This window comes from Natrix helvetica (assembly GCF_964273705.1).
Source record: "Natrix helvetica genome assembly, chromosome: 9".
Classification (NCBI taxonomy): Eukaryota; Metazoa; Chordata; class Lepidosauria; order Squamata; family Natricidae; genus Natrix; species Natrix helvetica.
The window spans coordinates 3,006,649-3,021,600 of record NC_138560.1 but is presented as its reverse complement, the minus strand read 5'-3'; the positions used below and the strand labels follow the sequence as shown (position 1 = coordinate 3,021,600).

The 14,952-nt window shown below is 38.8% G+C and overlaps 1 protein-coding gene across 8 annotated transcripts in view; it reads right to left on the bottom strand.

The window, feature by feature from the left end:
• BICRA (BRD4 interacting chromatin remodeling complex associated protein) overlaps positions 1-14,952 on the bottom strand; it is a 74,477-nt gene that overhangs the window by 26,100 nt on the left and 33,425 nt on the right. For 7 of the 8 annotated variants that reach the window (XM_081962620.1, XM_081962616.1, XM_081962622.1 and 4 more), the window contains 3 exons: positions 2,520-2,565; positions 1,664-1,706; positions 1,156-1,221 (listed from right to left, as the gene is read on the bottom strand). In XM_081962620.1, coding sequence (XP_081818746.1) covers positions 1,156-1,221; positions 1,664-1,706; positions 2,520-2,560 — 150 coding nt within the window. In that variant the 5' untranslated portion in view covers positions 2,561-2,565. Of the gene's footprint in view, positions 1-1,155; positions 1,222-1,663; positions 1,707-2,519; positions 2,566-4,772; positions 4,815-14,952 lie in introns of those variants that run through there. The other variant, XM_081962617.1, reaches the window with a different exon arrangement.

The window sequence follows — 14,952 nt, the reverse complement described above, 5'->3', positions numbered from 1 at the left end:
CTACTCAATAATTACCATAAGAAAAACCTCTCTTATTAAACCCAGTTCTATTAGCCACACAGAAGAAAAGTTAGATAATTAATGAAGTGGAAAAAACTGAGTGGAAGAGATGATTCAAGTTGAGGAATAGTTCTGGGAAACTTAGTTAAAACTCAATCTTCATTCTTACCCTTGGTTCTAACTCGTATCCACTCCACCCCCATATGCTTCTAGGCCCAGGATGGCGAACCTGTGGCACGTGGATCCATTTGTCAGGGCACGCAAGGCGTTGCCCTGTCAGCTGGCCAGCCTTTTTTTGAGGCCATTTTTCACCCTCCCCAGGCTCCAGAGGCTTTATAGGAGCATTGGGAGGGCAAAAACAGCCTTCCCCACCCCCCTGGATGCCCTCTGGAGGCTTCAGGAGCTTCCCTGGAGTCTCTGGAGCACAAAAAACTGCTCCTACGGGCAAACTGGAAGTTCAGGAACGGACTTCCGGTTTGCTCGTAGGCTGGCTTTAGCCCTCCAGAGGCTTCTCTGAAGGTACTTGACGGAAAAAAACGACCCTACGAGAAAACCAGTTTGTCCGTAGGGCCGTTTTTCATCTTCTACAGCCTTCAGGGAAGCCTCCTGAAGGTCCCTGAAGGCTCCAGAGGACGAAAAACAGCCCTACAGACAAACCGGAATTGACTTCCAGTTTGCTCGTAGGGTCACTTTTTTGCCCTCCAGAGCCTTCAGGAAAGCCTCTGGAAGGCCCATGAAGGCTAAAACCAGCCCTGCGAGCAAACCGGAAGTCTGGTTTTTTGCATTACAGAGGCTTCAGGGAAGCTCCTGAAGCCTCCGGAATGTCTCCGGGGTGGGGGAGGCTGTTTACGCCCTCCCCAGGCTCCTATAAAGCCTCTGGAGCCTGGGGAGGGCAAAAAAGCATGCAAAAAATGGGGGGGGGGAAGAGCGATGGTCATGCATGCATACGCGCTGGGGTCGCGCATTGCATTGTGGGTGTGGCACACCTGTGCACAACCCACCTGCTCTCCCCCCGCTTTTGGCATGCGAGCCAAAAAAGTTTCCCCATAACTGTTTTAGGCTATGAACAAATGCCAAAAGATCTGGTAGTACTACGTCTCCTATGTCATACTATGTTCAGCTTTATGCTTTAAAAATGAGGTGAAAAATACATACCCCAGCACTCTCAAAGAAGGCACTGGCTGCATCTCCTGTGTTGTCCAAGAGATCATCGCTGTCAATCTGTTATTAAAATAAAAATAAAAATACTGTTATTGTATGTAAAGTTAAAGCTGATTGTATTTGAGGAATTGGACTTTTATGGAAAAGAGACGAAATGGTACAACTTTATCTGGATAAGATCATGTTTAAATTCCTATCAGTGGCTAGGTTTATTTCCGGAAGCTAAGCATATACTTCACTTATGAGGTGAAATTATCTGCCTCTTCACTTTAGTCAGGAAATAAATAGTTGATCCTCCTACATAGTAATTTTATGATAACATTTATTTTCCACCATTCAAAGTTTCTGGAGAAAAGTCTGCTCAGGTCATTAGTTCTAAGTGTGGTACCATTTTCTGCATCACTTTTCTTTTTGAAGGCATATGAGCCAAGAGTAATTATTGCACAGAGGTATTTGTGAATTAAACATTTAATTTCATTTAAAATGAAGAATAAAGCCTTACCTTTTCAGATCCATGTAAAAAATCATTCAAGGCCTGAGGATCACTAAAAAAATAGTTGAGATAAATTTGTTTAAGGATGACTAGAAGTATTTTATCTATTGTCTTCATAGCTTACAAGCTACATTAGTATGCAACATTGATTTATTGGTATTCTGGCAGAATGCACATTATATAGAAAGAAACACAAACATATGTATAGGTAAGATAAAAGGATACCCATAAACACTTATATAAAATTAATCTCAATTTTTACAAGTTAATGATTTCTTGGTTTCTCTCCTATTACTTTGGATGACAAAGACATTTGGTTCCACTTATTTAGGATTTTAATTCTTAAACCATTAATAATGTTTGTTTACATGAAACAGACTATAATATAAAATATTGTTCTAAAATATAACAACTGAGTTACTCCGGTTTGACCTACTGCTATCTAAAACAACATTCCTCAATGTTTGTACATCCGAATAATTCTCAGCATTCCAAAGCCAGCTTATTAGAAATTCTGGGAACTACATTTCTGGCATATATAAAGGATACTAAGTTGGGGAAAGCTGGTCTACTATTTTCTTGTACAACTGTTCCATCCAGCTGTCACTAGAGACACAATTCAAAAGCTTCTGGTTCTATTCTCACCTCCAAAAAGCTTAAGAAAAAGCCAAGTGGCGTTCAGCCAAATTTCACTTGGAAAAGCAACTAGTGGCCACATAGGAGACATTCCAAATTTATAGACCAAGCATGAATGAAAAAGTATTTGGTTGATATTTGTGAAAATTAACAGAAATCTGTGACCAAATGCTTTGCTACAAGAGTGGAAAAGAAAATACTGTGTAAATCACATCAAGGGCATACTCACCAAATTACATCTAGCAAGCATCGTCCATCTTCATCATCCATGTCAACTGAAATGAGATATTTGAGTCCACTTTAAAAATAGTAAGGTACCATATATAGATAGTCCTCAACTTCCAACAGTTTTTTTTAGTGACCATTGGAAGTTACATCAGCACTGAAAAAAATGATGACCATTTTTCACGCTCATGACTTTTTCAGCATCTCCATGGTACATGATCAAAATTCAGGTGCTTGGGCACTGAGTCATATGGTTGCAGTGCCCTGGGGTCATGTGATCCCCTTTTGCGAACTTCTGACAAGCAAGGTCAATGGGGACGCCGGATTCATTTAACAAACGTGTTATTAACTGAACAGCTGCAGTGATTCACTTGGTAACCATGGCAAGAAAGGTTGTAAAATGGGGCAAAATTCACTTAACAACTGCCTTTCATAGTAACAGAAATTTTGGATTCAATTGTGGTTGTAAGTCAAGGACTACCTGTAGCGCATTAAGGTGCTAGTTCAAAATACTGTAGCAAGCTTCTATCCACAAAAGCTTCTACATACATTTCTACAATTTAAGTTCTGCTAGTTCCAAGGTTTGGAGTGAGTCATCCTCATTTATACTTTTATTAACCTGAAAGAATTTGGCACTTCAAATTATTTTCTTATAGTGCTTCTATCAGTTTTTGGTACTCTCTGCAAATTAAAAATGACAGTTGTTGAGAATTGTGGTACTTGGCCAATTTTGCAATCATGCATATGCTACAACTAATCATTCTTTGGAACTGGCAATGCACCCATGCATAAATGATAATTGTGTCATTTTTTTCTTCTGGTGATAATCCAACTATATTTTATTATATGTGCAGTATTACCACCAAAAAATTCTAGGGGAAGACATTTAGGCTATATTTATTTCTTGTTTGGCAAAGATATTGTAATGTTTTATGAATGTTTAAGGCAAAAGCAATATAAAAGAAATTATTCCCATGCTCAATCCAAAGCAGCTCACATTAAGAACTCAAATTTTCAATTTAAAAATCATTCCAAAATCAGAAAAAATAGCAATCAAACAGATCACCCATTAGAACTTGTTTAACAGCTCAAACTCTCATAACAGGTATGTTGCCTTGAGTTGACCAAATATATAAATACATGAAAGGGAAAGGTGGGTTAAAATAATATTTGGACAATACCAGTTGAATTCAATCAAAAGAAAAAAAAATCGGCAACTGTGAAAGAAAGTTGACATTTTGGAGATGTAAAAGTATTCATATATAAAACATTTGTTTAAAACATATTGAATTATCTTCTATAAATACAGAAGGAAGAATTGCACAAATTTCACAATGCTTCTGAAATATTGAGTTCTACAGCAGAAACAAAACGGATACTTAGTAAGTTATAACAACTTGCTAGGTATACGGGTATCCTATAATCAAAGTTTTGAACACACAATCTTGGATATATACTCTACTCAAGTTTTAAAACTAAAATGTGAATTGGATTCAAGAAGTATGTTCAATCATAAGTGCATATCAAAATGCAAAGATAAATATATAATCAATGTTAATCTTAACCAGTAGAGCCTGTTTAATATTCTAATCAAGGAATAGAAACAGACACACAGCATACACATCTAGTATGAGTGATTTGTTGGACTTCATTCAAAACTATGCACAGAAGAAATGCTTCAACTTGCAGGCCACAAAATGAGTGATGCCAAGTGCAGTTTTCTGACACACACCTCCACTTTATCACTACAGAAAACACATCTCCTTGACGCTTGAGTTTTGTCTGAAAGGCAAGCATCCTCATTACTACTTGATATAAATCAGGCTGGCACAATACATGTCCCACCAAGCAGCCTTGTGTGGCCTGCCAGCATTTTTTTAAAAAGTCAATAAATTCATTGCTGCCGCTGCCACCTTGAAAACACTCTGCTGAGCCTCTCCAAATCTCTTGCTAAACAGCTGATCAGAGCACCAAGTGTTACTTTGTGGGTTCATGATTAATTTATCAGTGTCGCCCTTTCCCCATTCCAAGTTGTGAAGGCCTAGTGTACACTGTTGTATTCCTTGTAGAATTCTTGAACCAGTTGTCTAGTAGATCTTCTAAAATGACTGGAACTTTTTTGTCACATTTAAAAAAATAATAATTTTCAACCTACTTAATGTTTTGATACCATTATATAACATAATTTTAGAGTCTTAACTAAAAAAATCAGAATGATTAATATTCTATCACACTTCCTATCAACAATGGTATTTACCTGAAAAAAAGACTGCTTTGACATCCCTGGATGGGATTGTTTCTGAAAAGACAAATTTACAAAGATCCATAAAAATGATAATTTGGTAAGTTGTGTTTCTTTATTAGCTGATCAAAAAGCATGGGGAAAAGTAAACCAAGTGGATGTAGTACTAGGAAACAAACTTTAAATGCATTTTACTGTGAAATTCACAAATTTGCTGAATACAGGAAACAACTTTCTTTGCTGTGAAGAATGTGATGTGTTTATTGTCTTTCTACTTCTACACTTTACAACCACTAAGAATGCCTCTAAAGTTTAGCATAGCACTCCTGATCTTAGAACTGAAAAAAAGTTAGGAGTCAGCCTACACCAGTGTTTCTCAATATTAGTAATTTTGAGATGTGTGAACACCCTAGTTCAAGGGTGTCAAACCCAATCGCGTCACATGAAGTCATGTGATGTAACACAACAGTTTTTGCCTTTGCAGAGCCGGGGTGGGCATGGCTGTGTGTGATGCATCTGGCCCCTGGGCTGCCAGTTTGACACCCGTGCCCTTGTTGGTTGGTAGTTGAAATCCACGCATCCGAAAGTTGCCAAGTTTGAGAGACACTGGTCGAGTCCTTGTGCTTGGCTTCAGAATGCTGACAGCTCCAAAACTTAGTTCAATTTAAAGAGTTCCTGCCTCTGCCCCAATAGACAAAAGAGTCAGTTGTAGTTGCAACAACTTGGGCTAAATAGCAAGGCAAGCCTAATGCATACATCCATGTTGTGGTAATGGCAAAGTAGCATTCAAGCTCAAATGCTGAGGAGAATTCATTTCCAAATACACCATATACTTTTTTCTGTGCTCAAAATCTGGTCAACTATGTTAATACATGAGATGTATATTTACATACAACAATCAAAGAGAAAAGGTTTTAACAAATCCTTTTGATCTATTCTAAAGGAAGAAATGCATATGTATGACAGTAAATTTTGGTATATATTGAGTAGATATCATCCATTCAGCTTACTGTACATAATCTGCAATACAGAATCTATATAAGACACGATAAATGGTTCAGAGTAAGACTTTGTAAAGCAAGAACTATGTGCTCTATTCTGGTACCAATGACCCAGAAGGTTTTCATACCATCCACTGAAGTAAAAAGTCATATCTCTCACTAGTTGTGCTACATTATAATCACTTTCTTATTCTCATTACCGCCATCGTTCTCTCTCCAATTCCTAACATCAGACTGATGAATTTCAAATCTTTCCTACATAGAATTTTTGAAGTTGCTTTTAAAATACAATCATCACCTCTGAATTTCAAATAGAAGCTAAGGAAATGTTGGGCAATTAGCAGATTTCTGCATTTAACAGCAAAACAGCTTTTTGGCTGATAGCCTTGCTTAATATAACAATAACCAATCAGGTCTAATGAATATGAGCTCCCTTTTATCATCAGCCGTGGCAAGGGGGGCATTCCACCAGGTTCGCCTGGTGCGCCAATTGCGCCCCCTACTGGACCGGAGTGCCCTGCGCACGGTCACTCATGCGCTGGTGACGTCTCGCCTGGACTACTGCAATGCTCTCTACATGGGGCTTCCCTTGGGACGCATCCGGAGACTGCAGCTGGTTCAGAACGCAGCCGCGCGGGTTATTATGGGAAGCACTCGTTACTCCCACGTAACACCTCTCCTGCGCGAGCTGCACTGGCTACCTGTAGCCTTTCGGGTGCGTTTCAAGGTATTGATTACCATCTTTAAAGCGCTCCATGGCAGAGGACCTAGTTATCTGCAGGATCGCATCCTACCACACACGTCCCTGCGACCTATCCGCTCACACAGGGAGGGGCTCCTCCTGGTGCCGTCTGCCAGGCAATGCCAGCGGGCGACACCTAGGAGTAGATCCTTCTCTGTGATGGGCCCAACCCTCTGGAACGACCTCCCCCCAGACATTCGAACCACCACCGACCTCCGCTCCTTCCGGCAAAAGTTAAAGACTCACCTATTTCAATCAGCTGGCCTGGCACCGTCTTAGTTTTACCTCCCGGGATTTATTTATTTTAATTGGGTTTTAAGGGTTTATAGGCTTTTAACGTATTATATTTATTATTCGATTACAGTCTCATAACCTCCTTCACCAGTATTAATTTAATTGTTTATGTATGTATTTTAGAATGTATTTTAGTGACTGTACACCGCCCCGAGTCCTTTCCGGGAGAGGGGGCGGTCTATAAGTGTGAATAATAAATAATAAATAAATAAATCAAGTAAGGAATCTTCCTCATCAGAGATTCAACATTAACAGAGCAATAACATTAAATTTACTGGAAGAATCTGGACTAAATAAGAAATCTAGAAATTACATAATCTGAACGCAATAGTAACATTTCTGTTTATATCAAATGGCAAGATGAATGTGTGTGGTGCCCAATGCACATTTCTGCAGATGTTGCCTCATCAACCCACATTATGCCTAACCTGAGGCATAATGAGGGATGCTGGGAGATGTAGCTCAACTATATTAGGATGGCCACATATTCTGCATCCATAAAATACATACTGTGGAAACATTTGTAGAGCAAAGCTTAGCTCTTGATTTAAATCATTCAGCTCAATCCTTTTACACTTGCCATGTCCTGGTGTACAGTAATCATCCCAGTATATCTCAACCGAGTGTAAGAAAACTGGTGTCAGAGAAAACCAATGTGAAAAATATTAAGACAGTTCAACAAAATTCAGAAATTTTAGTCACCATAATTATTTCCTAAAATTTTGGATGAATGTTTATTAGTAGAATAAAAGTATCAATACAAATATATTTATATTCACACAGACAGAATATTTAGATATAAAGGGACTTAACTTGCCAGAACATTTGCCAACTGATATAAAACATCAATCTACAATCTACAAACACTACTGATATTTTATTTAAATCCATTTTTTCTTGTTTCCCCTCCTAATTTTAAATCCAAAGACATTTCAACAAGCACAGAGCATCCATTAACACATCCCAGGGGAATCCTTTTTTACTTTGTGTGAAAAGGCTCTGTAAAATGTCTACATAAAAAGGTGAATAGTAAGCTTGTTAATTACCCAGATACTGAATTGAAATGAGAGTTCAGCAAAATAAAAGATGATTGAGATCATATTATAATCCATTATGGAAAAATAAGATTCCCCCCATGTCAATATTCTCTCTTTACAAAAGAAAAGTTCTATTTTTTTCTTAAACGTGGCTTGTAAACCAGTCTTTAGCAAGGCAGTGGGTGTCTTTCTAATAGTGCTTCCTCACCCTACCTAGCACATTTCCCATGCATCTACACTAAGCAAATCAAAACTTTGGCAGTCAAATCAATCTGGATTCAAACAGACCCATAGGTTATTATACAGTACAGCTAGCAATTCCAAGGAGCAGTCAAATGAACTGCCATAAATGTCTTTCTTTTACACAAAGCAATTCTATTACATAAAAGTCACGGTTATGTCTCATGTTCACAGAGACAAAGAAAAGCTGTGTTAAGTATTGTGAAAGATGTGCAGTTGGTTCAGTCTGCAACATTTATGTACAATGGAGCAGATATAGTCATAAAAGGAAATGTACTCTTTTGGCAGACATTGCTCTTTTGAAAGATGGCAGAACAGTTGTCCTATGCCAACTTTCCACAAACAGACATTCTTTGGATGTGTTGGATTCCAGTGTCCATCATTTTCAGCCATATTTCTTTGGGAATGATGGGCATTGAAATAATTGGATAAACATCCATGTTATGGGGCAGGGGCTGCCTCAATTCTTGGTGAATGCTTGGATGAGTCCCTGGGATTTTCTTGGCAAGGTCTTTTGGAAGTGGTTTGCCATTGTCTCCTTCCTAGGGCTGAGAGAGTCTAAGTCTCCCAGCTGGCTTCATCCCTAAGGTAGGACTAGAATGCACAGTCTCCCAATTTCTAGCCTGATGCCACAAAAAGTCAATAGTTTTGCTGAAAAAGTTAGGATTTAGACATTTCTAATTTCACACAAGAACCAGATAGATATATACACATCAGATCCTGAAGCTTTTGAATGATGTAATATACAGCTGTAAAACCCTCAAAGACTAACTGTGTTCAAGGAAGTAAGGATAGCATATGCTACTGGTTCAAAATTACGTGGGAACATGTAAAATATTAATATCAACAGTATTTTCATTTTTCTATGCACAAAATGTAAACAATCAGGATCATTAGTACAATAAGATTAGTTAGCACCTAGCCAATTTTGTTGAATAGCAGCAGTAGTGATACATCAACTGTGATTTCCTTTTTTCCATATAGAAAAGCAATGCTAAATAGAATAATTTAGGCTCCAGCTGTAACGCATACTGTGTGTGTGTGTGTGTACACATATGCCACACACTACTATTACTGTTATCAAAGCCAGAGACTTTTAAACCTTAACTATCCAAGATCTATTAGAGAACAACTGATATCCGAGGCACCATTTCCTATGAATTGAGTTATTGCTTTTCTCTAAATTCATATTAAAAGAATCACAACATTGCTGAGGGCAAAATGATATACAGATGCAACAATGCATGCAACTAAGTCCCAGAAGACTTTTATGGCAAGCAGCTCTAGAGCTTATGAGCCTTACTGAAGAGAATTTGTCCATTCTCATTTTAAAATGATCTTGCATGTATTTTGAGCCAAGAAAATGAAATACTGAGACTGAACTGCTATCATAAATGAAATAGAAACCTGCTTCATTTCTGGTTTTAGTTTTCACAGGTACTACAGAAAAGATGCATATCTTGAGTAATGATAAAATGATTTCATACTCACTAAGCTTACATGTGCAACTAATTTTTGGTAATACATTGTATGAACTACAGTAACAGTTCAACCAATGATATCTGTGGCTTATTCGATGCTGGGTTATTTTAGGTCAAAAAGTAACTCAAAAGAAAGGAAGTCATTATGAAAGAAAGGAAGTAGGTTCACGTTAGCCCAGATATACAATACAGAGCCAAACAGTTTCTTTCTTTAAAAATACAGATCCCACAGTAAGTTATTTTCAGATGCAAAAATATAGTCCAGTCAATATTAAAGTTGCTCTCTTTTTAATTACTGCACTTTCTCCCTTTTCCCATTATTCCACAGCACACCCTGTAACAACATCGTGCCTCAAGAATCTGCGGACCACAGATTGAGTACCACTGATCTAGAGTAATTTGTCTCTATACATCTACAGCCTATATATTTAGTTGTCAAGTAACCACTAGTTTTCACATCTCTCTTCAGGCAACGTCTTTCAAGGATCCTTAACAGAAGCATTTCTTACAAGTAGTCCTTGACTTATCACTGTAAGAAAGCCTGCCCATCATGGTTATAAGATGTGACGGTCATAAAAATGTATTGGTCACGTGATCAACCTCATTTTATTTATTTATTTATTAATCCAATTTATATGCCGCACCCTCTCCACCAAGGGACTCGGGGCGAACTTTTTTGTGGTAGTCATTAAGTGAATACCATTGACATTAAGTGTTGGCTTTCAGAAAAGCCATCATAAAATCCAGTCACATGACTGCTGGAGGGCAGGACCATCAGAACTTTGAATCTGGGTTATAAGTAGTGCCAAGGGAAGTAGGTCCATCATAAGTTCAAACGGTCACTAAGCAACCAGATGTAAGCTGAGGACCACCAATACTGTCATCCATTCTCTAAGAATTGAGATAATTTGAGGAATCCTCTTTCAAAACACAATGATTTCCTTTGGCAGGAAGAACCAAGATGCAGTAGAAAAAGAAATTACATTAGCCTTCTCAAATATTCTGTACAAAGGTATAGGTAGTTCTCAGTTACAATCATAACTGAGCCCAAAATTTCTCTTGCTAAGTGAGACAATGGTTAATTGAATTTTTCCCCATTTTACAACCTTTCATGCCACAGTTGTTAAGTGAATCACTTCAGTTGTTAAGTTAGTAACACAGTTGTTAAGTAAATCTGGCCTCCCCATTGACTTCGCTTGTGACAAGGTCGCAAAAGGGGATCACCTGACACACCCTGTCCCTGGACACTGCAACCATCATAAATATAAGCCAGTTGCCAAGCATCTGAATTTTGATCATGTGACCATGGGGATGCTGCAATTCTTGTGTGGAAAAAGGTCATAAGTCACTTTCTTCAGTGCCATTGTAACTTCAAATGAAAGGTTGTAAATCGAGATCTATCTGCAGATGCCTTCCTTCAATTTTGTTTTCCCAGTCTAACCTGCATCCTTGGAATTTCCACATTATCTCCAATTGAATTACTAATCGGTTCTGATCCTTCTTAGCTTTTGAGATCAGCCAAGGGTGGCCATGGTGGTGTCATTTTCTAAGTCATCCAGCTACAAAAGAAGCTGAATTAGTAGGACCTAAACACTTTTAATTGGCCATCATATTTTAAATTCCATCTCCATCAGCATCTCAGACTCAGTAAGATGTTCTATACTTTATGCAACAAAAGTATTTCCGAAATTGCAGTATTAAGAGTAGTGCATGTAGTAGCTACGGTATATGTATATGTATATATACATATACAAGCACAATACTGTACATTACTTTCAAACCTTTTTCTTCTATGCAGTATGCAATTGAGTGTTTCTTATTCAGGGCTTATCTGCCATAAATAAAATTTCAGAACAAGTAGAAATGCTCTTTAATGGTAAAAATCCCCTACTTCTATTGACAGTTAACATAAATACACATATCTAGAAAGAAGACAACTATTAGAGTCCAGGGTTTTTTAAAAGAGCTCTGAATGGAAAGTGGATTGGAGACTATTTTTTGCCAAGCTTTCATTTTAGCAATCCCATTAGTCTCTACATAAATACAAAACGGGCAGAAAAGCAATAAAGCTTCGAAGACGGCTATCCATTTATTACAGCAAAAAATTGCAGAAAATATGCAAGCCATTCCAAACAGAGGCAAAGAGCTAGCAATATTGCTGTATTTCCTTTTCAGTTAAGCAGTATAGTCTATTAAAAATTACCCAGAATGCCACCCCATTTACACTTACATTCACCTATCAGAGGTTTTATTTTTACAGTTCTTCTGGAGGGGTTGATGAACAATGAGCAATGCCTGGGGCCAAAAAGGCTTCCCCATTATGAAAACCCGGCATCTGGTATTGTGTGCCAACACATGGTGTGTCATTCTTCCCCCCTCCCCCTCCTTTTAGCTTGGCTGGGATTCATGTCCTGACCAATAGCACTAGGACTGAATCGCTGCAATCTCTAAAGCAGCAAGACTGCCTGCCGAGCAGCAGCAGGGGGCGAAGAAGGGACTGAAATGCCACTATAACCACAAAGGGTTGTTGAGTAAAGGGGGTGTCTTTGGCCAGAGAAGGAAGAGATACAACAGGCTACTAATGATTGTTTTGAGAAAAAGAGTTGCACTTATAATGGACTGTTTCAAGAAAGTGCCAAGCTGTTTATATAAGGAAATTATCTACCCTGAAAATTAGATTGCCTTAAATCAAATTTGGAAGACAAACAGATTTCGAAGAGATTAACGGACCATTTAGACTTTCAGATTACACAAGGCTCCTCAACAAGTTGAATGACAGTACAGATTTCAATTAAGGGGCAGGCTCAAGAAGGGGCATGGAGAGCAGAATACCAATAAAGGAGAATATTTGTAACTCGGGGTTGAAATGAGGGGTCCTTGGTGTTCTTTGAGCTTGATTATAATTATGCAGACATTTCATTACCCAAACTAAATAACAACATTAAATAGGACTGCCACTTGGCTGTCCGTGGAAGCGATCAAGGTGGAGAAACACTGGTGATTTGTCACTCTCAGTGCCACAAGGAAGGCCTGAATAGTGGATCTCAGCTATGTTTGTCCACGTTCATTCCTCATTGTGCTCCAGTAGTGCTCCAGACACCTCTTAAGCCATTTTATTTCTCTCAACTCCTCTATGAACCATAGAAAGTGATGGGAACCATAGGTTGGGAGAGACTGCATGGATATGAGACAAGTCCAAGGTCAGCCCCTCTCTTATTCCAAGCAATGACTAGAGTCTCAGTTGTTTCATGGAGCAGACCATCAGGAATAACCCCTGGATCCCTTTGGGTCAGTCTAATCTAATAAATTCAGCTTTCCTGTGGGGGAAGGGGAAGGCAAAGAATCTCATGGTTACCAGGATATCATTTGATCCTAACCACAAAGGAGACCACAGCTCCCCAAATTCCCATCCACGTTGCCACTCCTTTATCAAGAAAACTAGATCAGGTGTATACTGTGTTGGGGATACACTCTCAGCCATCACAATGATCCCGAACGTCTGAGTCACCTCAGGCCCATGCCCAAGGAAGGCAGATTGAAATCCACAGCCCAGAGAATTATATCACTAACCCTGAGATGGAGTCAAAGAGGTCAGCCAAGGAGATTACCATGCAGCAAGGAGTAGTTCATATAGTTGCTATATTCATATGTACTACAGTTTACAAAGTGAGCCCTGAGAAATTTGGTGTAATGAAAAACCTAGAAGTGCAACACACAAATATATGTGGGAAATGACACAATTTTATAGTGACCAATAATTTGTCACTGGACATGTAATATTTATAACTCAATTAACTTCTGGAGGTATCTGGAATCTTAACATAAACATACCACTAACGTAGTCTTGAAAATGCTATCAACAAAGTGTAAAAGGAAAATACTATCAACATGAAAAATGTTAACAAAGCTAAAAGATGTTACATTGTACTTTAAAATTGTAAGAAATGTTGCACTGCACATTAAACACATTCCTGGAATAAGGATAATGGCCTCTTTTTGGACAAGTAACACAGCGTGTCTGCAGTCGATTGTAAGGGTGAATCAGCCCAAATTTTGTGCACATGACTGCAGGGGCACTGCAGCAGCTATAACTTCGAAACTGGTAAACAGCTTTTGAGTGGTCCTTTGTAACTTTGTCCTGTCATAAGTCAAGGACTACCTGTGAACTAAACATTTGATTTGGCGGAATTGTCCAGAAACTAGACTGTTACACGTTTCATGTAAGAATTAGGGCAGGGACAATTAAAAATACCCTATAGCGCAGGTAGCAGGACTTTTGGGTACCCTTGTAAAGGAGAGGAACAGTTCAGTTCCAAATCCAAAAAGAAACAGGGGCTAATGAGATGGGACAATGGGGTGCAAGGATTCTCTGAATTCCATATTCCTAAATTCTTTATGTTAAGCATATGCCTACAGAGAACACCTTCACCTTTATGTGACTCTGTTTACCAGTCAGAATATATTTCACAGTCTCCTAGGAGAGTTATAAAGCTAGACTAATTAATGGCTAAAAAGCACCTAGAAGCAACTTGGGAATGAAGGTAATACCTGGAGAGAAGGTATTCTTAGGATGATTGTTTCCATTTTAAACTCTAAGAACAATGCTGAACACTAAGAGAGACAAAGCATAATAGACAGTATAACAATAGCAGAGTAAACAATACATTTTTATTAACTACCTCTAAATCTCTGCACTGTAAAAAATAAATTTTTGAAAGTGTAATAAACAGGCAAAATGCAAAGTGGGAAGAGACAAACACATTTTAATTTATAGGGATAAATGTCCTAGATGGTATCCCTTAACACAGCAGATGCTATTGCGAAATTATATGCCCTTATAAAAAAAGTAAAAGGTAAGGGAATCCCTGCAGATTTTACTGACTATAGCGGGAGGTGCTCATCTCTGTTTCACGGCGTTTGAGCCAGCGTTGTCTGAAGATGTTTCCATGGTCATGTGGCCAGCATAATGTCACGGAGAGCAGTTACCTTCCCAGCATTGTGGTACCTCGAACTGCGAGGTTGGCAGGAGCTGGAGTAAGAATGGGAACTCACCCTGTCACGTGGCACTCGGGTCTCGAACCTGGGCTGCTGGCTTTCCAGCCGACAAGCTCAGAGTCCTAACTGGGCTGAGCCACCACACCCCCCTCATATGCTGCTATAACATATCCATTTAATCGGAAGTCAAGCTAGGGTCTTGTTTTTCAGAAAAGAATGAGTGAAGAGGAGAGGAACAGAACTGACTTATGTTATAATACAGGAATGTCAAACTGGATTTCTTCGAGGGCTGGATCAGCATTGTATTTCTCCTCCACAGCAGTGGTGGATTGCAGGCGGTACGCCCTGGTACGGGTGTACCGGAGCCTTCCCGGAGCATCTGGTACTGTTCTGGTACGGTGCTCC